The sequence below is a fragment of the Pristiophorus japonicus genome, chromosome 17, assembly GCF_044704955.1.
Source record: "Pristiophorus japonicus isolate sPriJap1 chromosome 17, sPriJap1.hap1, whole genome shotgun sequence".
NCBI lineage: Eukaryota > Metazoa > Chordata > Chondrichthyes > Pristiophoridae > Pristiophorus > Pristiophorus japonicus.
In genome coordinates this window covers 24,243,021-24,270,871 of record NC_091993.1, presented here as the reverse complement: position 1 = coordinate 24,270,871, position 27,851 = coordinate 24,243,021, and the positions used below count along the sequence as shown (strand labels likewise).

Below are 27,851 nucleotides of genomic sequence, written 5' to 3'. Positions count from 1 at the left end.
TTTATATAGCGCCTTTCATGACCACCGGATGTTTCAAAGCGCTTTCCAGCCAATGAAATACTTTTGGAGTGTAGTCACTGTTGTAATGTAGGAAATGCGACAGCCAATTTACGCACAGCAAAGTCCCACAAACAGCAATGTGATAATGATCAAACAATGTTTTGTTATGTTGATTGAGGGATAAATATTGGCCAGGCCACCGGGGATAACTCACCTGCTCTTCTTCAAAATAGTGCTGTGGGATCTTTTACATCCACTTGAAAGAGCAGATGGGACCTCGGATTAACGTCGCATCCAAAAGACAGCACCTCCGACCGTGCAGTACTCCCTGAGCACTGCAGTGCAGTGTCAGCCAAGATTTTATGTGCTCACAACCTTCTGGCTCACAGGCGAATGTGCTACCCACTGAGCCACAGATGATACTTAGAGGGGAGGTATCAGAGGGTAGCCTGATCTTGCTCTCATCTGACATCCACACACTTTCCAGCAGCAGCCACTGGAAAATAATTGGGAGTGGAGCTGTATTGTCTCTTCTTCCCCAGCCCCAGTTGAATCCAATCATGGTGCTGCAACTGTTGCCCAGAGGAGATCAATAATCAATGAGGTCCAAGAATAGAATCTGGGACCTCACTGGATTGTATACCTCAGTTCCTCACTAGACAGGAGTTTTATTCACTGAACCATTGCTTAAGGATAAAACATGCTGCAAGCCAGAAGGAAGAGCCTGATCCTAATCTGGCAACAGAGGACTCATTGGCCACATCTGTAACTCTAGCACTGCTGAAATCCATAGACCCCTGTAAACACGTAACAAGCTTACCAATAAAAGTTAGCTCCAATCAAGAACTCTATGAACTGCAGATAAAAAGGTAATTTACAAATCCATAGCCATTACAAACCATTTAGGCACCAATTTAATAAGCTAAACATAAAATGCTCAACAAAGTGTACTTGGGGCCGCAGCCAAGGTTCCCATGATACGTCTGGGAAGCGCTTACGTGTTAGCGATTGGGTGAGGTCAGAGGGGTCGAACAGACAACGAACACTTGGTCCTTGTGATCTCCCCGACAGTTTCAATCGCCTGAAGGTGTCGGAGAGGAATTTTTCAAAATATTTTTCCCTCACTGGGTTTTTCACTAGCTTTTTGCCTCTTTCAGGAAACAAGGAGAACATCTCTTTAACTAGCAACCGCCTTTAGGGCTATATATAGGTCAATGCTTCAGTGAATGCTCGGTGTTACAATGCAGATGAATAATTCAGGCTACCCAACGCATTAACTAGTTGCTTGTGATATGCAAAACTGCTGTATGTGCTTTACTAATCATAAAGATTTATTTTGATGTATTCCAAATACTTAGTGATTTTACATATTCTAAAAAATACTCACACTCCCTTTTCTATATTTGAAGCTTCATGTTGTTCCCTGAAAAAGAATTCAGATGATTGAATTGTCATGCAGGTATACACATCAACCTATGCACCCAAAGCAAGGTTAGTAATTCTTCCAGCTTCAGGGGTTTTCCAATGAAGCTCAATGTAAGCTTGAGGAACAGCACCTCATCTTTCATTTAGGCACTTTACAGCCTTCTGGACTCAACATAGAGTTCAACAATTTCAAATCATAATCTCTGCTATTTTTTTCTGCTTTTTTCTCTTTGATGTTGATGATTCTGCCATCTTCATTTACGCCCTATCTAGACTCATCTTTTGTTTCTTAACTTGTCCCATCACCATTTGCCTTGCACCATGCATCCCTTTTGTCTCTTAATCTCTTCTGCCTTCTACCCTATCACAGACCTTTTTTGTCCTTTCATCCCCTCCCCCTTTTCCTGCCCCTGCACTCGCTTAAAAACTTGTTACATCTCTAACTTTTCCCAGTTCTGATGAAGGGTCATCAACCTGAAACATTAACTCTGTTTTTCTCCACATATGCTGCCTGACCTACTGAGTATTTTCAGCATTTTGTGTTTTATATTAGGGTTTTTTCCCCTCCATTTTCTAATGTTCAGAAAAAAAAGTCAATGTGATTACGAGGCAGTGACACCACCCTCCAGGTCAGCTAAGATTATTTAATGGAGGAAAATTAGCGATTTGTTATAGAGTGCTACTTACCATTTCCACCCTTCGTTGCTTGGAGGTGCTGACTCTTAATGGGATACAGCTCTATGGACACCCTCCAGTATCTTGCCCAAAGGGCCTTTTTTAATGGATGAGCCTAGGCAACAAGCATAAGCAGCTCTTCACCTTGGGGAGGTGGGGGACGACACCAAGACAAGTCCAATACTGCCCTCACCTAATGACCCCCACACCTCCACTCCACGCGCATTTTCAGCAGCATGTCAATCAGGAGCAGGGAAGTTAGCTGTTCCTATCCTCCCTACCTCAGGAGTTGTACAAGTTTTGGGGTCTCTTTTGTTTCAGGAATAAACACTTAACCAATAACCTAGTTTACAATTATCTTCACGTATTCCACAAACAAAGTGGAGTTTGCAAGTGAAAGGTCAAGATAAATAGCAATCAAATAAAATCGCCTTAGACGCAACTTCATTATTGAAAGGTGCTGATTCTTCTGGCAATATTTTTGCTGTTTTTTCTGGGCTGCTCCACTGTGTTTCATTACTGTGACAGTTGGTCAGCAACCTTCTGGCTTATTCGGAAAGCTCCTTGCTGAGTTTTTCCAATTTCCCTGTTTTAATTGAAGCCAAAGGGCTACATTGCCACTCAGGGTTAATAATGTTTTTTTAAGTGACTTTTGCAGGCAAGCAATTTTCTGACTCTTAAATATTGAAGAAAGGCAATATTGTGAGGTGTGTCATTTCGACGTTAAATGCTGGTTTGTCTTTAACCCTTAGACAGTCAGCATTTCTGCAGTATTTCCTACTTGCACATTGCAAAATCATGGTGCTGTTTGCATTTATTGATGCTCCATGGTTCGGCCTTCTCCAAACTGGCATCAATTACTTGAAACCTGCAGGCAATGCTTTAATTTTCAGTATCAATCTCAGGGATGGGACAGGAATCACACTGGGAGCAATACAATCCATCTTATATTTTCCACTGAAAGAGAGAGCAGGCAGGAACCCTGGCTGATTTTCTCGCTTGGTCCAAGAACAGTCAATTGTGGCATCCCCACCATTGTTTGGGCTGAGATTGACTAACTTGGCACACTCCTGGATGAGACTTCTCTGCATAGGAGTGCTAAGGCCAACTGTCGTACCTCAGCTGCTGAGATCGGCAAACTCAGTAAACACAAGAACTTAATAGGAACAGGAGTAGGCCATACAGCTCCTCAAGCCTGCTCTGCTATTCAATGAGTTCATGGCTGAACTTCTACACCAATTCCACTTTCCCACCCTATCCCCATATCCCTGGATTCCCTTAGTGCCCAAACATCTATCAATCTGTCTTGAAAATACTCAACGACTGACATCCAAAGCCCTCCGAGATAGAGAATTCCAAAGATTCACAATCCTGTAAGTGAAGAAATTTCTCCTCCTCGGTCCTAAATGACCAAATCCTTTATCGTGACCCGGGGAAAACAGCCTCTCAGCATCTACCCTGTCAAGACCTTTAATAATTTTATACATTTCAATGAGATAAACGCCAGAGAAAATAGGCCCTTTTTACTCAATCTCTCCTCTCATCCCAGGAATCAACCTAATTACGCTTTGTTGCACCCCCTCGAAGGCAAGTGTATCCTTTCTTGGGTAAGGAGACTAAAACTGTATGCAGTACTCCAGGTGTGATCTCACCAAAGCCCAATGTAACTGCAAGCCTCCCTTACTCGTTACCACCCTCTTGCAATATACCATTTGCCTTCCTAATTGCATGCTGTACCCGAGTGTTAACTTTGAGGAAAGGCCAGGGTTCAAACCAGAGTACCTTCAGCAGGAGTTGGGCTCAGTGGTAGCACTCTTGCTGGAGTCAGAAGATTAAGGGAACAAGATCCACTCTAGGAAAGGAGTACATAATCTAGGCTGATACTTTAGTGTAGTAATGAGGGAGAGCCATCTCTTGGATGAGACGTTAAATTGAGGCTCTGTCTTCCTGTACAGGTGGATGTAAAAGATCCTCCAGCGCTATTTGAAGCAGTGCAGGGGAGTTCTGCCAGCATCCTGGTCAACATTTATTCCTCAAAACACCACCTCCAAAACAAATGAACGAGCCAGTGTGTTTGTGGGAACGTTCCCACAACAACTGGCTGCAGTTTATTGGCAGTGAAGTGCTTTGGAACATGTGAAAGGTCCAATATGAATGCAATGTTTTTTTTTCTTGCTTTGATTGGCAATTTGACATTTCTAGTATGGAAGCAGAACCGATTGTGGATGTTACAAACTGTTAAACTAGGTTGAGATTTCTTCTGGGAGAGGCACGCATGTAAAATTGCACATTCCCTAGGTAGGCAATTGAGTTGGATATCCTAGAACCAAAATAAATAATGCAAGAATTCTCAGGGTAAAGATATAAACTATTTATTGGTAAGTGAGATGGAGTGATTACAAAGGAAAACAGATAACCAAATCACAGATTTGCTAATATTCCAGTTTCTTTTCTACACCTTATACATTCTTTTAAAATAAGACGATTATGTTAAAAATATACCCAAAATATCCAGTGAATTATTCCAGAAACGACAATACAAGAGACAAACACAGCTTTAAGAACAAGAGCTCATTCTGACATAACAATCCTCCAGTGTAACACAAACCAAAATGGACCGTAAATTAGTGGCATTTGAAGTGCAGCTCAATCACCAGTGTCCTATAATCACTGCAATGAAAATAATGATTTATTCTGTGGGAGCGCTGAGAAAATTTATATTAAATGACTGAATGTCACCTGTGTGAAAAGTTAAAACATAATTTATAAGTGCAAAATACTTAAAATCCTTCCTCTCAATCCCCCGTGGATTATTTGTGATGAGAAGCCCCGAGGGACAATTTATACTTCATCAATGGTTAACTTGTTGAGTAGCTTTGCATGTTTGGTCAGCACAAGTGAGAGATAGGTCCTATCTTTAAAATGGAAATGAGAAAAGAGAAGATTAAGATTTAAATTGGGAATTAAAATTAAAACTGAGCGCTTTCAGTTCATATATATTCAGAGGCTTTCTCACTCAAATAGATCATAATTGTGTGGGGGCCAGGTTTGTGTACTCAAACTATGTCTAAAATCAGTCACTAGTGCTGTATCTTCTATTTCTTTACAGTTTTGTACATCAGAAATGTCGCACATACATATCAGTCCTTCATTTGCAAAAGGGACGGCTCACGTCTGGAGTATATGTTTTCTACAACTACTTTCATTCAAGATAAACATATACACCAATATCAAATAAACTTCATGTGTTTATATAGAATTAACAGCACAGAAACAGGGCATTTGGCCCAACAGGTCCATAACAGTGTTTATGCTCCATATGAGCCCCCTCCCACCTTACTTTATCTAACCCCATCAGCATATCTTTCTATTCCTTTCTCCTTCATGTACTTATCTAGCTTTCTCATAAATGCATCTATACTATTCGCCTCAACTACTCCACGTGGTAGTGACTATCTTATATTTATGGCCCCTAGTTTTGAACTCCCCCATTTACTTTTGTGTATTTGAGTAACAGTCTACTTGTGCAGAAAGTCATAAACATGGCAGCAAAATATGTTACAACAAGGATCAATGCCAGGAGCCAAAGTCAAAGGAGCAGTTCACTGAAACATTTTGATTCAATGAGTCGTGTTCAGGGTTCTCACTATAAAAAGTACTACATTCAAAATTAAGAGTCCTAAAGAGTTTAGCCTGTTCCACCAATAAAATAAACTACCTCTATGAAACATTGGAATGCATCTGTTCTCAATTTTTCTAAAATACACATTCTTTCTTACCATGTGTTCTTTTGTCTCAATCTCCAACACAGCCTTGAACATATTACTCCCAATCTCTTGCTCCCATTGCTGGCTGCAGCGTTACTATCCAAAAAACTAAGGCTACCTCTGAAGTTAGTTCTCTACATGGCAATGGGGTGATTAGCCTGTGGGGACAATGTCTCTCTGACTGGAGCGAATCAAATTCAACACACCTGTTGGGCAGATCACCCTTGGCATGGGGTGCCCTCTTGGCTATCTGGGTGCACTGAATGTACAGGACACAAAGGCAGGAGGAAAACAGACCTTTATGGAAAGGGACAGGTTTAGTTGAATCTAATGGCCTCTTCTTGTACTTGAGTGTTTTCCTGTACAAAAATTGAGATTGGAGCAGAGAAGGAAATCCCAATTATTATGAGAACCATGCAAGGTGGTTATCAGTGTACCTTTAACACAAGATTATTTGGTTCAACTCAATTCATCCAGAATATGGGTACCTAGTTTTTTTCCATTGCAACATTCAACTGTTCATTAAATTATTAGAAGTTTTGCCTCGACTATCCTATTCCCAGGTTCATCCCTTGTGTTGATTACTCTGTGGAACTTCCCAATATCACTGTTTTGTCAGATTTAACTGGTGGCCTAGTCTCTGGCTTTAGTGTTTCCACACAATTGTCAACCTTGCATACCTCAACGAGATCCTGGCTTACTTATAATCAGAGCCAAACAGCTCAAAAAGTTTTTCCGTCTGCCCTCATTATCTACAGTGGTTTCCAAAATGCAGAACTATAGTTATCTAAATACATGCTGCTAAGCATGAGCTATTAGTTACGGAGACTTTCAAAGCTGGGGCTTTTGCCACTAGAGCTGAGAAGATTAAGCGTGTCCTGACAAGAGGTTTCAAGATTATGGGAGTTATGATAAGGTAAACAGTGGAAATTGTTTCCACTGCTTGACATTGTGATCATGAGAGATAGAAAAAGAACCAAACAGGAGGTTAGAGAAAAATGCCTTTGCAGAGGGTGGATGTGGAACTTCCGGCAGGAATTGTTGTTGACTGTCCACAAATTCTTTTTAGGAAGAGAATTTAACAGTTGCTTGAAAAAGAGCAATATTAAAGGGTATGCCATAGGGGGATTAGCATGGTGATGGTCTCCAGAATTATACACCTGGCCCACCCAAAAATAACCAGACCAGGAATTGAACCATCAACCTTCATTTCTACATAACTTGGTACATCATCAAATTGTGCATTTGCCATAGGTTTCAACCATGTTTTAAGTAAGAAAGCTGTGAATCAAAATCAGCAGGCTTTAACTGAATCCCACTGCAGAACTTGAACACAATGTAGGTCGACACAGTAGAGTACTGATGGAACGCAGCATTGCTGGACATGCTATCCTTCGACATGTTAAACCTATTCTAATAGTTCAGTCCATATTAAAGATCTCAAAGTACTATTTAAAAAAGCAAGGGATTCTCTGGTGTCCTTAACCAACCACCACATATTTGAGACATTCTGCTGAGTACAAAAATGGCTACACTGTTCTTATCCAGTTTATACAAAGTTATGTTAAAGTTTTTCAATTTATTCCAAATTATATTAACATTCAAATTGAATGGAAAACTGTTTTAAAGTTTCATATGAAGACTATCATTTTTAGAGCATGTCAATTGAATTTCACCAAGACAGAAACTTTCCAAAGATAAAATATTGAATCTTTCCCAAGTAGACTACCCAAGTTCTCACACATTCTAAATGAAAAATGCAAATTTGTAATGATGGGTTTTCACACACTGAGCAGACACGGTTCAGCAAAATCCAAAGGAAAATTGTTTTTAACAAAGCTTTATCTGTGAATTTAAAAAAAAAACAATCAGTCCCACCCCTGAACAAAAAACTGCCAATTGCCATGATGCAGAATGGATAAAAATATGTAAAACTTTTTGCTCAAATTCATTCTTGAGGGAAAATGACTGTTGAAAGATTTTGCTCTCATCACTGCATGCAAGAAAAAAAATGAAGAAAATAACTGCAGAATTTGAATTATCATGCTTGCTTCAGGAACTTTGGTTTGCAATTAATGGCCGTCTCTTCATCAGGAACAGAAAATCGACTCTAATCTCATTTCCCTGGACACGAATATCTTTCTTGAAGTGACTGTCTAAGTGCCTCTTCAAATATGGTGTTCAACAACCACTTGTGATAAAGTTGCTGCATACTCTAATAAACCCTGTGTAAGAAACTGCCAATGTCCTCCCTTATGCTCCCAGTATTCATTTTAATACCAATTGGTACCAATTCATTGACCAGTGGAAAAAATATTTACAAGTGGGTGCACATATTATGCACGTGACAACCAAATACTTTAATCTTCCAAAAATTAAAAAGTGAATGCCAATTTTTGCAATGGGTCCGATATCAGTCGTACTAAAACTGTCTTCATAATTTGTGCCACTGAAATGCAGTAATTTGCCAATGCCCCTGAACTATTTGCCAATTCAGGAAGCCATGGCACACCAGTATAAATGGTGCCCTGGGGTTTTTGGTTTGTGGAGCACAACAACTACTTGTGATGATGATGTGCCTGCAAACTCTTTTTGCAATAGTGCAAAATCAGCACTCCAACTGCACCTGAATTTTCTGAAAATTAGCAAGCACTCATTTAAATGAAGACAATTTTACCTGTTACTTGGTGATGGTTGGGGGCTGGCTGAGCATCGTTTAAAGTTCTTTTAGTTGTACAATCATGCCACAAATGCAATTTTTAGAAACAAGAAGCCATGAGATCCAACAAACCTGTCCTATTTTCAGAGATCAACTACAGCTGCTCATCCCTGAAACGCAATAATTTCCCCTTTGAATTCAGTTATATTGTCTGCTTCCCTCCCTATTAACTTGACCCGCAACTACTATCCTTTGGGTGAAAATGTATCTCTACTTCCCTTCTTACCCCTAATTTGCGGAAGTTTAACTTACTTTTAAATTTACGTCCCCGAATAACGACATCCTTCACCATCTTGTACCTTAAATAGAAATGAATCACTTCCGAGGAAGTTCATGTGTTATAAAAGGTCCGAGAGGGAATCGCCTCATTAAGTCAGTGATGGGCTCATTCCACTTTGGCTCTGGGCACATTGAAGTAAACAGCAGCAATATGACAATTGCATTCTGCTCTCCAGAACTTCAACTTACTGTTCTGACATTGGCTAAACACACATCACAATTTTCCTAAAACAAAATGCACTTTGCGTAAAATCTAGATATTAAAATATTTCTTATGTATAAACAAGATGTAAACATAAAACCAGTGGTGTAACACATAGAATAAAAAGTTATTTGATAAATCAATAAAACTGACATGGAACTTTAGGTAGTTCCAAATACATAAATTCCTGTTCATTTCCAAGTTCTCTTTAAACAGTGGTTGTACAATAGATATAAAATGTCATTGACTAAAATGTCAATATTCACTAATAAGTGACGCTGATTGTCAATATACGGTACAAAATGGAACGTTTAAACCTGCCATGTGTAACTGATAATTGGCAAGATAATGTACACATATGTACTTGTATCTGATCTCATTTGTATAGATCTGTACTTGGGTTTAAATAAAATAGCTCAGGATTACTTGGCAAGGCAAGAGTAACAGCACCCACTTATTGGAAAGATACAAGGGTTGTTGGCCATTTTGGGCACACCCCTTTATCATGGACTAAAATCAAACTTGCTGTTTTGCAACTCAGTCTTCTCATTACTCCAGTTCTTCCCTCAAATGTTATTCCCCTTCTAAAAGTGTTGACTCATTCTGGGGAATGGTTTTCCACCGGTACCGCATCCAAGTGGCTATTCTTCATTCCCAAGCCTTGACTACATTTTCAAAAAGTAGTTCATTGGCTGTGAAGCGCTTTGGGGTACCCAGAGATTATGCAAGGCGCAACATGTCTTTTTTAGATGAGGAGCATCAGCTCACTTACTGTGTCTCTCTCTCTCCCCAAACTTAGGAGCAGAGGTCAATTGTGGCACTCTTAGCCAGCTGTAATCCACTAACTCAACACGGATTGTGGATTCAATATGGGAGCTTTCTGGTGGAATTTCATGTGAGGCAATACCTTTGGGGGGAGGGGAAGAGGAGGAGGAGGAGTGGGGGGTGGGGGGGGAAAAGAGTGGGTAAAGGGAAAGAGGAGAAAAGCAGCAAAAAAACCTTTGACCATCTGGTAAGACAATGAGCGTGGCTTGTACTCAACTGCCGAGCAGCTCGGCATTTCCAAAACAAATCTATTCAAGCTCACGTAATTAACCCTAAACCCTCTATCACAGTATCTCCAAAACAAAATGCACACCATGTAGCAGCAATATTACACGACTCTTTGGGGTTCACAAGGACTTAACACCAATACACTATCAACCCCAATGTAGTTGGGGTAGACTATATTAAATTCTGTGTTGTCACTAAGATTGTAGGTGTAACAGTGAGGGGATGCAAAATCTCTGTACTGTGCTCACTTGAACTGTGGGGAAAAATACAATCTAGCTTTAGATTTCATCCTTCCCATCTTGGGCTGTGCCTGTAGAGAATGTCAAGTACTTGATGACAATCTACACAATTAAACTGTGGCACTCCTTCACTATAGTGCGGATTTAGCAATTCTACATCGATGCACACATGCTGGATTTTACCGTAGAGGTGTGAAGAAAGATATCTAGCCAATAACTGCTATGGTTTGCAAGTTATTGATAGAGCAGCAATTTAACTGGCGTGACAGGTTAATTAGCTCAGGAGACACCTCTCAGCCTGCAATGTCTTAAAATGGGTGCAATTTGGGAGGGCGTTTGGGGCCGGAGTGTGGCTTTCTGTAGAAATGGTAAATCAGCTGATTTTGTCAGCTTGTGACTCCTACAAAGCCCTACTGCTCCTCCTTGGCTATGCCCTTTAGTTTGAGGACATTCAGATTAAAACAGGACAGTTAGCAGGCATGGCTGAGGACTTCAATCTCCTGTGTGATACAAAACAGTGCGACAGTGCTTAAACAGTCACATTCTGCATCCATCTTATTTTTACTTCTCAGAGGATAAAACAAGTGAGAATGTTCCAGTTCCTCAGAGTCGATTTGATTTTTAGTATGTACTTCCACAGTCAATTTGGGATGGAATGTATCCATTTTCTTTTAAATTATAAAAAAAATGACTTTTCCTTCAGTGATACTGACCCGCTAACCACAGTTGTACAATAACACTTGCCTTCTACCACTAAATTATTCCATTGAGCCAACAGCTTCCAGCTACAAAATGGAATATCTTAATGCAGTGTTATTAGGAGTTACATAAAGTGTAATGGTGAATGTGTGAAATATACACCCAGCTGTATGGTAGGCACTCCCTTCATAACATTTCACTAAAACATCGTGATGGATGTGAGAAATTTCTGCTGTGTCCACAATTAGATTGCATCCTTCCAACCATGGGTTGGGCCTGCAGAGAACACTTTTAGTAGTGTAACATTTGGATGAGGCACTGGTTGCCAGTGCTGGGAGTTTTTTTTTAAGATGATGAACTAAGACAATCACATAATAAAAAGTATTGACAAGTGTTGACTCAAATGTGATTTTTCCTGTAGTGCAACAATACATTATATAAACCTAGTAACAACACTGTTTTACAATGTAGTGCATTATTTCCTTTGAAAAATAATTTAGGCAGCACAGCCCTGAACCAAAACATTTTCAACTGGGTAACAATATGATTTTTTTAAGAATGTAGTCTGGCAAAGTATTCTCTGAAATTGAAGTACTTGTGATTCGAGCAAGCCAATCCTAAAGGACCTGCTATGCATTTTCAGTAGTCATCCTTAAACCATAACCAGACATACTCCTATATACAGAGCCTCGTCTGATTGTAGTTTGAACAGCATCAGCTGGCGCAGACGATTAGGATAAAGCAAAATTTCTGATTTATTTTTTCAAATGGCTCAATGTAGGATAAAATCTTGGGAGTGGAGGCTCAAACTGGTGTCTCACTGCCATCAAACTACCAACTGGTACTTCATTGCATCATACCACCTGGATCTATAGTTTAGTATCCGTTCTCAGTTCCTCCATTCATGATACTCCATACTTTAATTTTCATTGTGCATATGTCTGCTGCAAGCAGGAGCAAGTTAATGTATTTGTCCAACAAGTTATAAATATCATGCTACCAACTCCTCAAATAATCAGGATTGGTTCCTGCCCTGCGTGCACATTGATCATTTTCATTAGTCCACATCATCAATTACCCTACAAAATGCATACCGATTAATCTGATAATCAATTGATTTGCTCCACCACCCCAAAAGTATTTATACACGAGTTGTGAATATTGCTGGGAATGTTCACAGTACTATATTGAAGGGGCAATGTGAACTTGCAGACTTGGTGATGCTTAAAACTTCATGTCAAATTACAGACCACCAAGAAATTAGATGTTTTAGAAAGCGACCACATGCTATCTGTCACAATCCAACAGTGTGCATATTATTTTAAAACCAAAGATTTAACACTAAACCTCACCCAGGCAATCCATTTAAGTGTTAAACTACATTCCACTTCACCTTAGTCTCGTAGTGCAGATATCCTACTTTGACAGAAGACAAATTGAGAACTAGAATCATACCAACAAATAAAATCCTATCATTTCAAAACATACGCTGCTGCTACATAATAAAACCGCCAGTTTAGTCAAAAAGTCCACAGGAAATGGGCAGGAATCATCAATGCTCTGGTGATAAACTGTACCAAGATAATTTAAATGTTGTTATACACTTCTGTGTGCTATATGCAAGAAGCTGAATGAAAATCTAATACACAGATGACAAGTCAAACCCAGTTTTCTTCCAGAAGGTTTTTGTGGCTGGTGGTTGGCACAGTGTGATCAGCCATCCATGAAATAGTCATTTCACACAAATCTTCACCTAGGGACAGAAGAAATAAAAAGAAAAATCAATCACAGAGAATCCAGCCTATAATAACCCAACTGCTTCTTGGAAATTTTAAACCAATTTCTTTCTATTTCAGGAACATTAAACTGCCTGGTTTCTTCTTTCAATCAAGCTTCAAACAGATTATTTTATATCCTGTAACTAGGACTACCTGGGTTTTGAATATCTGATCAAATCACATTTGAAAAGAAAAACTAAACCACACAGTATTAAGTTTAAATTATTTATTGCTTTAGTTTTTTTTATAAAAGCTCACAATATATTGAAATAGGGCTAAAGGGGGTTACATAAATTTAGAGGGAACGAGGCAACTGAAGGCATGGCCGCCAATGGTGGAGAAAGCAAATCGGGGAGGAAAGAATTGGAGGAAATTGCAGAGGGTTGCAAGGCTGAAGGTCAGAGATGGGGAGGAGCAAGGCCATGAAAAGATTTGAACACAAGGGTGTGAATTTTAAATCTGAAGCATTGCTGGACCGGAAGCCAATGTAGGTCAGTGAGCACAGGGGTGATGGGTGTACGGGACTTGGTACGAGTTAGGATATGGGCAGCAGAGCTTTGGATGAGCTCAAGTGTAGAGGGAGCAATATGGGAGACCGGCCAGGAGAGCATTGAATAGTCGAGCCTTGGAGGTAACAAAAGCATTGATGTATCCTTTATGTATCCATTGTAAAATATTTCTACTAATTCTCACTTGCTTTATTTTCAGTACCAGCCTTACCAGGGCAACTGTATCAAAGGCCTGACTGAAATCCAAGTACACCACCATCCACTGCCTTACCCCCCATCAAGGTCCTTTGTCACACCCTTAAAGAAAGCCAGTAAAGTTAGATTGGCAAAAGCTCCTCTTCATGAACCAATATTGCCTATCTTTTATACTATATCTATCCAAAAAACTTCTCTTTAATAAGGGTTCCCATAACTTACAAATGATGGACATCAAACACACTAGACTGTCGTTTCTTGGGTCATTTTTGCTACCCTTATTTAAAAATAGGAGTAAGAGCTGTCTTTCTTCAGTCCAAAGGCACCTCTCCAGTATTTAATGATTTGGAAGTTTTGTCCCAGAGTTCCTTCAATTTCCTCAGATACCTTATTCAGGCCCAGAGATTTATTCACTTGAGGTTTGCACAGCTGATCAGCAACCGTGATTGTAGCAATACAAATAGTGTCACAACTTACCTCTCGTTCCCTTTCCAGATCAAATAAGTTACCTGTCTCCTCCTAGAAGCTGAGGCAAAAAACATATTTAGCACTTTTGCAACATGTGTAACATCAGTTATCATGCCCTCACCCATTCACACTTTTAGTGGGTGCACTCTTATCTTTCACTTCGTTTGCCATATTCAATTCAAATTCTGCCATTTTGATGCCCTTTTTACAATTCAGGTATGCCTTTTGGTATTGAATCGGTTTTAATTCTGTGCCATTTTTCTTCATGGCCTTCTTTACGAGTTGCTTGGAGGTCCCCTTCAACCAGGTAGAGTGGCTTTAAGTTTTGCACCTTTGTGTAGGTACACATTACTTCATTGCATTCAGAGTCAGCACCTTAAAAAAGGAACTCCACTCACCTTGCCATATTCAAATATTCAGGACAACTCTGACAAGACTTCTCAAGCAAAGTTGGCCCTCTTAAAATCTGGCAATTTTGTTTGGGTTTTAGTGATCTATTCAATTATTTCAAATGTGATCATATTATGATGACTGGTACTTAAAGCTTCACCCATCATTGTATTGGTGATTTTATCGTCCCTTAATAATCAATCCAGGATGTTTTCTCCAGGGTGGAAAAAGGGGAACCAGTGGATGTGGTGCATTTGGATTTCGAGAAGGCTTTTGATAAGGTGCCACATAAAAGGTTACAGCACAAGATAAAAGTTCACAGGGTTGGGTGTAATATATTAGCATGGATAGAGGATTGGCTGACTAATACAAAACAGAGTCGGGATAAATGGACCATTTTCCGGTTGGCAAACAGTGACTAGTGGGGTGCCGCAGGGATCGGTGCTGGGTCCGCAACTATTTACAATCTATATTAATGACTTGGATGAAGGGACCAAATGTAATGTAGCCAAGTTTGCTGATGATACAAAGATGGGTGGGAAAGCAAATTGTGAGGACACAAAAAAATCTGCAAAGGGATATAGACAGGCTAAGTGAGTGGGCAAAAATTTGGCAGATGGTGTATAATGTGGAAAAATGTGAGGTTATTCACTTTGGCAGAAAAAAATAGAAAAGCAAATTATAATTTAAAGTGAGAAAAATTGCAAAGTGCTGCAGCAGAGGGACCTGGGGGTCCTTGTGCATGAAACCCAAAAAGTGCAAGTACAAGCAAGTAATCAGGAAGGCAAATCAAATGTTGGCCTTTATTGTAAGGGGGAAGAGAGTATAAAAGCAGAGAAGTCCTGCTACAACTGTACAGGGTATTGGTGAGGCCACACCTGGAGTACTGCGTACAGTTTTAATCTCCGTATTTAAGGAAGGATATACTTGCATTGGAAACTGTTCAGAGAAGCTTCACTGGGTTGATTCCGGAGATGAGGGGGTTGATTTATGAAGATAGGTTGAGTAAGTTGGGTCTATAGACATTGGAGTTCAGAAGAATGAGAGGTGACCTTATCGAAACCTATAAGATAATGAGGGGGTTCGACAAGGTGGACGCTGAGAGGATATTGCCACACATAGGGCAAACTAAAACCAGGGGACATAGTCTCAGAATAAGAGGCCGCCCATTTAAAACTGAGATGAGGAGGAATTTCTTTTCTCAGAGGGTTGTAAATCTATGGAATTCTCTGCCCGAGAGCTGTGGAGGCTGGGTCATTGAATATATTTAAGGCGGAGATAGTCAGATTTTTGAGTGATGAGAAAATAAAGGGTTATGGGGAGCAGGCAGGGAAGTGGAGCCGAGTCCATTATCAGATCAGCTATGGTCTTATTAAATGGTGGAGTAGGCTCGAGGGGCAAGGTGGCCTACTGCTGCTCCTATTTCTTATGTTCTTCCTTTGTTGGCTCTTGTACAAGCTGGGTCATAAAACAATCTCTCATGAACTCTTGAAATCCCTTCCCTGCCTTACCAGTAAAAGCATTATAGTCCCAGCTAATTTCTGGCACTGAAATCTTCAATTGCCATCATTGGTCACGCACAAGTCACCTTCCTTACCTCATCCTATAGTTCAATATCACTATGGCCTGGTTGTCTAAGCACTGCATAGCACAGTAATCGTTTATCTGTTACCATCTATTAATTCTACTCAGTGATTCTTTTTTCTGCCCTATCCATTTTTATATCCTCTCTCAAATGTGCCTCAATACCGGAGATTATATATAGCAGGTAGAATATGCAGTTTTTTTTTTTTTAAATAAAAAAGGAAAAGTTAAATTCTTGCTTGCATTACCTTTCTCTCCCTCTCCGGTCTCTGCTCCCAGTAAATTGCAGATAAGGAGAAGGGAGACAGGTTTGACTGGTTTAGAACAGGGTAATGCCAAGATTCTGAAGAAATAATTAGAAAACCAAACCCATAGGTGTCATTGGAAGCAACAGCATCAAAATTAAATCAGCTGAAAGAAGAGGATTAATGGCCTTTTATCAAAATCATCTAACCTTTTGATTAAAGGGGAATTTGTGGTTTTTGTTACTCAATACAATCACTCTGACCCAAGGAAATTAGAAAATTGTTACACTTTGATATAATACACACTTCACGAGAGCAGCACCCCACTGAGATCTGAATGAAGTCTTTTCATTGGCCAAAATATTTTCCAACATTGTTGCTGGTACTGGAGATGACTCACAAAGGTGAATTTGCTTGTCACTGTTTACTAGGCGAGGGCATCAAGGGATATGGAGCAACAGCAGGTAAATGGAGTTGAGGTACAGATCAGCAATGATCTAATTAAATGACAGAATAGTCTCAAGAGACTGAATGGCCTACTCCTGTTCCTATATTCTACCCATGTTCCTATCTTTGTTAGTATGCATTGGTTCAATTTGTCTCATCTTATTCTATACAAACAGGCTAGGTTTATGAAGCATGATAAAGGCGTATCAAACTGAGAAACATGTCCTGTGGTTTTATGAGATATTTTTAGAACAGCAGATTGCAAGAAGAAATTCCATTTTGTGTTCATTATATTAACATTTAGTGCCCTCCCCCCCCACCCCAAATTAAGCCTTTGATCCTTTCTTTGCAATTTTCTATAATCCATTCTTCCTCGAATTTCCTTTTTTCCTTTTACTGCCGAGCACTCAATATTTAAATAAACTATATCCTCCTCAATCCCACCAACTTTGTTCCCTTTTAATGCGTTATCGCAATCAGCACATCCACTGCGAGCAATGCCTTTTAGTATTGTTTCCATCATTTTCCTCATCCTCTGGAAGATGATGGATGGCTTTTGATTATAACTTTGGGGGACAATCATCAAAATACCTGTGCTAAATAACCTTATAAACAAGATAGTTCTTTCTGTAAAATGCAACATGGGAGTTATTTTCAGTAGAAAGCTATCTTCTCAGCTGATACCGCAACAGCTTTGGGCTTGTATTAATCTTATAAAACTCTTTCACTTTCAGGTGATATGAAAACCTATAAGAATAATAATCTTATCTCTACACTGCTGTCTGCAGGGAAAGAAAATATAGGTAGTTAATGTAGTGGAACAAGTAACATGTCCTAGAGAGGATAAATTCCCACAATGATGTTGGTTATAAATAATTGGGAGCGTGTTTAAGACCACTGCACACGAGCTGTGGATCCCATTTTTAAAACAGCTGGAACTTTATTTTTGTACCTCATCATCTGAAGCTTTGGGTAGGATACAGACTTACTCATATTCACTGCTCCCCTTACATGCAGTAACAGCAACAACAGCTCAAGATAGGTTCTGATGAAGGAAGCCCTTCTGTTTTTCTATCAGAGCAGCTGTTTTGTTGTGTTAAAATGAGTTGAGTATCCTGTCATCATCCTTCCAGCTGTTGGAGCATCTTGTGTAAAGAAGCGCTTCCTGGCAATAATGCTAAACAGGCCTTCATAACTCACGCTTCTCTAGCATAATAAAGTACTGTTTTAAGTTTCCTTTCTCTAGTGTGTTAAGTACATTATATACTTCTACAAGGTGTTCGCTGAATCTTTTCTGAGACTTATCAAATCATTCTTCAAAGCTCATCTCCCCAATACCAGAGATCAGCTTCACTCCTCAATTAAGTCCCAATCATCTGATATAATAGCACTTAAGTTCAAATCACTGATGTCCACTTCTGTCTGCCATGACTTGGCACTTGTTTGAGAACAGAATAAAACTAGGTACACAAATTCCACCGATATAGAACTGAATGGAGCACGCAACATATCTTGGATTCAGGTGAAATTAAAACTGCTAGATCTTCACGGTGGTGGTTTATGACGCTTTCTGAACTGCTTCACATGTAACATTCTAAAGACTATGCTTTACCCTACAAATAATGCACTGTGGCCATCTGTTCTCTATTGTCGTGTTTCTCGATGACATAATGCAGGTAACTAATGGTGGACTGAGCAGAGCGTTCTGATTCAGAACTCTCAAAAAAGGTGCTGCTCCAAAGCCAATTTTATATTTTTAAAATAAATAGATGCATATCCTACACATTGCAAGTATTTGCCTGCATCGCACCCAATTTATTATACTATGTTGGGTGAAAGAGGTCTTGGGTAGGATAAGGAAATATGGAGGAAAAGCAATGAGTCCGCACCGACTGCAGGTTTCATGGTACGAAATCTACCCAGGAATGGATGCACTTGAACCCACAACCAATTCAAATGATGCTCACTGGATCAGACAGTGACATTCAGTTTCCGACTTTGGCAGATTTAGTGCAATCTGATCTCCAATGTGCACTTAGAAAATGGTTAAAATTGTTGTTTTATCATAGAGAGGAATTATTCCCTCTGGTTTGGGGGGGGGGGGTGGGGAGTGGGGACGAAGGAGTCCAGAATGAGAGAGAATAATCTTAAAATTAGAGCTAGGCTGTGCAGGGGTGATGTAAGGAAGCACTTCTTCACACAAATAGTAGTAGAAATCTGGAACACTCTCCATAAAAAGGCTGTTGAGGCTGGGGTCAATTGAAAATTTCAAAACTGTGACTGATAAGATTTGGGGTATTGAGAATTCCGGAACCCAAGGCAGGTAGATGGAGTTAAGATGCAGATCAGCCATGATCTATCTGAATGGCAGAACAAGCTAAAGGGGCTGAATGACCTTATGTTCCAACTGTGGTATAGTTCAATGTGGAAGAGTTTGTTGACTAGTGGCAGGGTCAAGCACTCAAGTCAGGTACAGCACAGGCTAACTTATAATGCAAAGCTCAGCTATATTACCACAACATACCCAAATACAAATTTTAGACCATTCTTGCTTCATGAACACATCCATTCCTTTTCACAAAAGGCTTTCCCAAGGTACACTGACAAGGTAAAGTTAAACTATTCGATGTAATTCTGTATGCCTCAATTATTGCGTACAGGAAGAACACACTGCACTTCAAACGCAGTGTTTTAAAGCATAACTAAATTAGGAGACAGTCATTCTGTGTATGTTGCACACCCTGTTCCCCTGAACAAACTCATTGGCAGTCATGTGCTTACAGGAAATTTGAACTCTTACTGCTAAATATTTTTGTGCATACCTGTTTGGTTATTCATTCATTTCCTTCTAGTGTAATGCTATACAGTTCCCGAATAAAAGACTTTTATGGTGAATAAATTATTGAAACAATACATGTTGAAATGAATTCCGCCCTCAAGACACAACCAGCAGTTAGTGTGTGTGCAGATGGTTAATTTACCAACTCTTCTTTCCTACTATAACCTGTACATATTATGGGGGAAGTGGTGTGTGGGTGTGGATGTGGGTGCTGGTGCGGGTGTGGGTGCATGCGTGGTGCAGGAGGGGGAGAAAGAATATTCCAAAAAAATATGCTTTTTTATAATTAAACTTAATGATGCTCCAGTGGCGCTATGAAGTGTGCCACCATATTGAATTACTGTCTTTGCCACATCTTATAGAAAGGACATATGTTTGAAGGGGGTGGGGGAAGAAAGAGAAAATCATAGTAGCCAGTTCAACAGCAATGGCAGAATGCTGGGGACCAACCTCTGCTCTCAGCTTGGAAATAGTGTGCAGCAGTATGTAGAGGGGGAATAAAAGAAATGTTGAGAGAATAGGGAGGAGAAGAATGCATTGATTAAAGTGAAACTCTTTATTCATCACTACTGTTAAAGAAAATTCCTGCATCTTCAACTCAGTAAAGGGAACATAGTTTGTGCTGGGTTACAAGGCTGTAACACAAAAGGTTAGGCATGATGCATAAATTGAGAAGCAAAGCTTGAGCGTGCCATCTCATTTCCAAGAGTTGCCACGTCCTTGAAACATACTTCCAACTTGTCTAAAATGGTGGAATTTGACTGACAATTGATGACTTGTTGCTGGTGTCTACTACATACCCACAGATTTTAGTTATTGTATTCCATTGGTAACTAGCAGTGTACTTTTGCACGTTGTACTATCTTTCCCTGTCAATAAAACTGGATATTAAGGGAATCATAGGATCATAGCTTGAAGGGCCAAATGGCCTACTCATGCTCCTATTTCTTATGTCAAATAACTTTAGCCTGTATATACTGGCTTGTTATTTTCTAGCTTCTCATATGATGGAAGAACATGACCGGCATTCCAAGTATTATCCAGCAAGTTTTGTTTTTAACTGCAATTTGGGGTTAACTTATTTGCCAGAGAATAAAGATACAAATGTTGGTTCATAAATGGTTCTCTGATTATGGAGCCCGTCTTCTAGTTGTCAACATGAATAATTGCTTGGGAAAAAGCCTGAACTGTAACATCTATTTCCTGTTGATGGTCCAGTCTCTTCTATAGACTGACATTATAAATAACCCCAATGTGTTTAGTTTGGTAAAGTAGAAATTATTTTTCCTTCATGAATTCTGGAGCAAAGATTTGTTGATTTACATGAAAATCATGTGAGGAGACACAAAAATCCCCAGCAAAGAAATAATTCAGGAAATTTCCAACAGCTGGTTTTTGAATGGTCATTGACCACGATATTAGCAGCTCGTAACAAATGGAATTAGGATGTTGGCGGTTGCAGCTAATGGCTTCAAAATGCAAATTAAAAGTCCATAGGCAGCTTTTCCCCATCATATTATCTAGCTAACTGCCATAATCCATTAAGTACCATCGCAAATTGTATCACATTACAACAGAGATGCTGTTTTTCATATTGAAATCTGAAAGTCTTTAAGCATTTACTATTGGAATAATCAGCTGAATTATTTTATTTTGCATGCCTCAAATGTATCTCATTAGGCACTAATTTATCCCCATTAATTTTGAGGACTGAAAAATTTTATTCAGTTTCCACATTTAATTTCCAAGAGGTGAACAAGTACTGTTCAGAATCATAAGATTACGAAAACATCTAAATAAATATTATGCCACAGCAGTATATATCACATTTGATACGCACATTAAAAAAAATGGAAAAGATTAGGAACGTAGGAATGGATAGGACCGTGCAAGACCACTGCAGTCTATCTGGTCAGTCTTGAAGTTAAAAGATGTCATCACATGTTTTATCTCTGTCTCATCACATCTTTCACCAAAAATCTATTCAAACTCTTTTTGGATCTTCCCAAACTATCCACATGATCCTGGGTGGTCTATAGCACACATGCAAGACTGTGTGTAAAGTAGTTAAATCTAAAATGTCTTCTCTCTTAAGAGCTCAGGTCTGTGCTCTGGTTAAATGAGAGGTTAGTCTTAATGGTGCGATGCTGAATATAGATCTAAAAACTGACTGTAGGTACAGTCCTTTAGCTTTTATTCAAAATGTTTGGCTAGTCCTGTTTGAGCATGCATGTCCATCAGCTGGCTGAATGAAGAGCTGCATCAACATGTCAATAAGATGCCCGTTGGTTTTGAGGAACCAAAAGGTTTTGCTGGAAGAGAGATAATTCCCACTCTACTGTCCATTCAAACTCTGGGGTTTGAACCAGCTTGATAATGCCTCTTGGCACATTTCACTACTTTAAAAAGGTGCTATATAAATGCAAGTTGTTGTCGCTGCTATTTTTACACCCCCACTATAAAGAGCTACATTGTCGTACAACGTTCCAATCAAAACCTGGGTAACCACTGCTGAAACTCACCGATAGAGGTTCGGCACATTCAATTTTGAATGTGTTAAGATAGTTTCCCAAGTGCTCAGTTAATAAAGAGTACGTACACCTGAGTTATGCAGACCACAAGATCCAGGCTTGATTCCTGGTCTGTGAGGAGTTAATTTTCTTTTTAATTCGTTCTTAGGATGTGGGCACTGCTGGCAAGGCCAGCATTCATTACCCATCCCTAACTGCCCTTGAATTACCTCAGCCTGTACCACTGTAGGGATGTTGCAGTCGGCTTCAGTGCTGGAAAGTGAATAATTAAGACAGGATTGCCATGATTGTTATCCAATGACCTGGGCTTGTAAGTATGTGTGTGTGAATGTTAGGTGGGCGAGGTCAGGACAAATGTCAATACTTTTGGTTGTACTGTGCATGGGAGAAAGGGGGAAGCGGAAAGAAGGAAATTTGACATTAAATAAAAGCACAATATCCTTGGGAAAGTCTGAAGACTAAAAACAAAATAAAGTCCAATTCTCGGAAGCGTGTCCTTGCCTAATTACTTTTCTTATCTAAGTTGACAAGTCAATCTTGTGACTGCTTGTGCTGAATGCCAAAGGCAAAAGCTGAACCAGACCTCACTTAAAATAGTACGGGCGACTTTTGCTAAAATACTGTATAAAAGGACTGTATTTCTCCCCAGAAGGGTAACTGGACCACAAGATGTCTCATTGCAAAATGTGCTATTTATTCCCTAGGAATATTTTCTCAATGACTTGTGCATAAAAATAACTCTTACTGATATAGATATACAGCATCGACCAATTTAAAATATTCAAATCATTGCACTGCAAAACACCAGTGTCACTGAGCTGTGGGGGAAATTTGGAAAATTCCACGATGTACCTGCTGTACTTTATACATCAAACACTGTTGCATCTTCATCATCATCATTATCTTCATTGAGTGGTGTCATTTCCACCTTTTCTGCTGGAGTTGTAATAATATCGTACTTCCTCGTTTTCCTGAGTTTTCTTCCAGACCTGAGGACAAGAGCATATGTTTATTCAGAAAGCAGAGGTGATTACTAAAGATGGTGTCCATTCCATCTGATTAGAGGTCCACTTAATATTAAAATGCTGAAAAATATTGGCAGCAAGCTTACAGGAAACCACCAGGAAAGAGTGTCCCTTTAGCCATTGATGGGAGTTGATACTAAAAACGCACATCCTATCTCAGCACCGATCCTCAGAGATGCAGAAAAGTTCATGATCCGGAATGCGCCAACATTTACCTCAGTCAAACATTTATTTCTAAATAACTTGTTTTTGGTAATGATTTCATCAAACAAATGCCTGAGAAGATCACAAGGGCGCAAGAAAAAAGAAAAAAGTTGCTTGGCCCACTCAGTCTGCTCACTCCATAAAGGTTATATACAATTTACATGACCAACTTTATCTCCTGGGGAGCAAGGGCTGTGAAAGTGCAAGGGAACACTCAAAAGAAGATGAATATGACATTTCTCCCTGATTTCAAGTATAAATACCACAATTTGAGTGCAGCATTACAGAACTCTCCCATAGTACTATACAAGGTTAACACTGTTGCATTAATATTTGATCATCAGGCTACAGGTTTCCTCCAAGTTTCAACTCCATGCTAAGTATTTTACACAACTCTTTTTCCAAAGGAGTTAATTGACTGTTGCTGGGAGTCTGATCCATACTTCTATTATTTTGTGTGTGAAACAATTCTCCTGATCTCTAGTATGACTTGAGGCTCATTCATTTTGTATGTGTGTCTGCTAGTTCTCCTCTACATTATCCAAGCCGAGACTTGGATTAAGCTCCTTCTAAAAATGCTTATCAATAAAAACAAGTTCAATTCTGTGAACTTCGCTTTGTAACTTAAAATGCTGAGCCTTGGAATTATTCTGACCACTCTTCTCGGAACTCTATCTAATTCATCAGTCTCTAATGTGTTGTTGGATCCTAGAGTATTCCTTTAAAAGGAGCAGGGAACTGGGTGTTCTTTCAATACACACCCTCGCTAACAAATGTTTTAGAGACATAATTTTTTTTACCAGTTAGGTTATTGAACTGAAAGTAAATTTCCCTCTTGCCAAGAAGACCTTGTATTTCAGGTCTTCATTTGTATCACAAACTTTCAGGGATGTACATTACCATTCTCTGGAGAAATGCTTCACCTCCCACTGAGTACCTCTCAGAGCTTGGGAACTTTTAACATGAGATCAGGTCTACAAATCCACGTTCTGCCAAAATACATCAGTGCACTAACAGTGCTGTGTCAAAATACTTGGACAATCTGGTTGCACGTCCTAGATATGACATAAAATTCATTTCAACAGATGATATTGTATGACAGAATGAAAGGATTTGTTGTGTCTGTACCATATGTACTTATTTCGGCATTTCTGGACAGCCTGGAACACAACAGATTTGGCAGCATTGCACAAGTCCTCAAATGGCCTGCTGGGTGCCATCCCTGTTTTCCTTGACAAAAGCTCAGAAATAAAAGTGAGCTGGAGCTTTTATTTTACAGAACGCTGGTATTTCATTTGCCCCAGGGTCAGATGCTGGGACGTGTACAAGAACAAGCGTGGGGAAAAGAAAATTGAAATTGTCTCCTTCTCTCTCCAAATACTGGGAGCTTGCTGAATGGTGAACTTAATGGTTCAAACCTTCATGTTACCACTCCATGACCAAGTAAGTTGGTAAACCAATAGTATGCCATAGATCGATATAAGTGCAGCTGCAAACAGGTTTTCTCTCTCTCATTTCTATAGAGGAACTTTGGTGAAAGGCAAGAGCAAATATTGAAAGCATGACCAAGGTTATAAAAGAGTGGAACAAAGGCAAGACAAATTAAATACTGGTGGTGAGGTGACATCAAAAGTGATTTTAAAAGCCTGTACATTTTAGGATGAAGGGAAGAATTAAGAGTGTGGAGTTCCAATTACCAAGTCCTGGGAAAATAAGTTAACCAAAAGGGCAGTACAATAAGTCTTGATTTCAATAAACAGAATGCAAGGAGGAGGTTTATCTTGGGTGGTGAGTATCAAATAAAAGACTTGCATTTATGTAGCACCTTTCATGACCTCAGGCCATCCCAAAGCACTTTACAGCCAGTGAAGTTTGGAGCAAAGATGGAACGAGGGGGAAAAGTTCAGAAGAACATAGTAATACAAATAGAACTGAGGCAAGAAGGACTGAGACAGGGAGAGTAGAATGGACAACCTTCACCCAGTCCAAGACCAGACTGGATTCAGGAGGTCCACCTAATTTATAAAACCTCTGTCGCACATGACCCACTCATCCATGAACACAACAGTTTCTAAATGCAATCAAAATTAGGCAGCCACAAATCACTTGTGACCTAAAGTACTGTTTTGATGACTAATTGTTACTTTGCCGATCTCTTTCAGCACACTTCTTATTGCAGCCCTCCCCCAGATATAGAAACTGACCATTCTGAAAAACAGATATGAATGTGCATCAAATTAAGTCTACGATTGATTATAAATCTTAGGAATTGCAAACAATTGTATCATCTTTTACCATTATAAATGCCTTTGTGCAAATGTATAATGGAAACTGGTCATCTGTAATTACATCTCAAGTAAAATCACTGGCATCAGCATGTAACTGAAGCATGACAAGTTGACATAGGCATTCCCATTATAAATCTCAACGTAAGGAATTTATAATGGAAATATAAATACACAGACAGAATGTACGACTTTAAAATAGGGAGTGAATTAAATCTACATACCCTGATCAAATTATCCTCAGTCTCTAACAACTATCACACCCAAAGACTATACATTTGGTCTCGACCCCATGTGCAACACCACAGGAGATTGAAAAACAATATATTAGCAATCATACATCTGCACCCATTTCCTCAACTTACGTCCATATTTACAATGGAACTGCCTATATAAAATGCACCACTACCATAGGGCAGTAGGGAGTGATTACAGCACAAGAGGTTTAAATAATCGGTTTCAATTATAAATATAGACAACAAACACACATTATATATATAAAATCATCATAGGCAGTCCTTCAAAGCAAGGATGACTTGCTTCCATGCCAAAAAAGGGATTCGTTCACAGGTGTTTCAATGAAGGACCTAATATTTCAGGTCCCGCACTACATCCTGAAGGGTGGAAGGTGCCTGTGTGTGGATTTCTTTAACATGTGGTGGCCGACACAGGCTTGACTGGAGACCTGCTCTGCTGCACGGACCTAGTGCGCACACATATCGCAGTGTGGGCTGGCCCGTGCTGCCCCCTGGGCCCTCGGCTTTTCTGGGCCCCGAACTCACGCCTCTCCTGGGCCCCGGTCACTTCCCTCTACCGACTCATGCCCCTCCTGCTGTGCCTGCCCGCATTGCAATCAGCGACCTGGCTTCATAGCCGTCGCCCTCCTGCATCAGCATGCGCTGGTCCCTGCAGTGGTATGCTGCCGCACGCTGCTCCCTCCAATGGCCCCGGCCTGCTGATGGTCTTGCAGGCCAGTAGCGTGCCGATTTCCAGACCGGGCCACCACAGAAAGAGCGACACATACATAGCTATATCATAGGCGGTCCCTCGAACAAGGATGACTTGCTTCCACATGAGTTCAAAGGTGTTTCAATGAAGGACCCGATGTTCCAGGTCCTGAACTCCAATTGAAGGGTGGAAGATGCCCGTGCGTGGATTTTTTTAACGTGGAGTGGCCGTTGCACACCAGCCACCACACGGGCTTGACAGAGCTAGGTCTTGGTCCAGTGGCAAGGGTTAACCAAGACGACTGGAGACCTGCTCTGCTGCACGGGCCTAGTACGCACACATTTTTTTTTTAAATTCGTAGCCAATCGTTCCAATTCTTTGTCAAATCACAAACGCCAGAGGTTACCTTGCACACGCCAAGGATCACTCTGCGCCAATGCTCTTAGCCAAAAGGCCTAGAGCCACTGCACCGTTCCTGGAAGTACTGCAATACCAGGTTCGTGCCATGGAGGTGGATGGGTCAGGTCCCCCACACACCTCCGTGGAGGTGGATGGGTCAAGCCACCCCACCCACCTCCTGTTTCCAAAAAAGCAAGCATATACCTTCCTGATCCAGGGAGAACCACCCGGAGGTCATGGTGGCTACTCCCCTGTCAGGTCAGTTACGCATGATCTTAGCCAAAAGGCCGAGAAGCGATAGTACGCACACATATCGCAGTGTGGGCTAGCCCGTGCTGCCCCTGGGCCCTCGGCTCATTGTGTTGACAGTGTCACTAACACACACACACAGTATGATGCCTCCCCAGCGCCAGTACCTCATCATTCTGACCAGCAAGCACACGATGAGGAGAAAGGCCCCGACACAGGCCGCCAGCACCAGGCTCTTGAGGGCGGGGAGGTAGCGCAGGATGGAGGTAACGCTGCCGAGGGAGGTGGCGGTGGCGGTGGCGGTGCCATTGCCGGGGGCGGCAGGCGCGGCGGTGCGGTTGAGCGGCGCGGGGCCGGCGGTCGGGCCGCGCTGGATGCACAGCACGGCGGGCAGCAGCAACAGCGGCACGGCCAGCGCACACAGCCGCCAGCGGCCCATGGCCGGGCTTTTCCTCGGGTGGCTCCGCTTCACCGGCTGGCAGGAGGGAAGTTTTCTCGGGCCCGGCGACTCGCCGTCTCTCCCTCCCCTTCAGCCGCTGCAAGAACACAACGCGCCGTTCCCTTTCCCGCTCCCGTCAGCTGCGAGCTTCCCAACTCTGCCTCAACGTATTCCGACCGCCTTCCCTCCCCCAACTGCTCCTGCCATTGGTCGTCCCGCACCTGTCAACTCTTACAACCCGCCTCCAGCTGCTTCTGC

The 27,851-nt window shown here is 40.7% G+C and overlaps 1 protein-coding gene and 1 pseudogene across 3 annotated transcripts; both read right to left on the bottom strand.

Moving 5' to 3' along the window:
- Window positions 1–4,456: 4,456 nt before the first annotated feature.
- On the bottom strand, window positions 4,457–27,750 carry LOC139227611 (membrane protein FAM174B-like). Of its 3 annotated transcripts, none has more exons than XR_011587441.1 (4): window positions 27,322–27,750; window positions 22,897–23,033; window positions 14,018–14,066; window positions 4,457–12,811 (listed from the first exon to the last, which is right to left on the bottom strand). XR_011587441.1 is itself a non-coding variant. In XM_070858489.1 (3 exons), the coding sequence occupies exons 1-2, from the start codon at window positions 27,591–27,593 to the stop codon at window positions 22,907–22,909; spliced, it is 399 nt and encodes a 132-aa protein (XP_070714590.1). In that variant the 5' UTR covers window positions 27,594–27,750; the 3' UTR covers window positions 4,457–12,811; window positions 22,897–22,906. The 3 variants fall into 3 exon arrangements, 1 of the variants encoding a protein (XP_070714590.1); XR_011587442.1 differs by having other exon boundaries at window positions 14,018–14,059; XM_070858489.1 differs by lacking the exon at window positions 14,018–14,066.
- Window positions 26,966–27,204, bottom strand: LOC139228350 (U2 spliceosomal RNA; annotated as a pseudogene).
- Window positions 27,751–27,851: the final 101 nt, after the last annotated feature.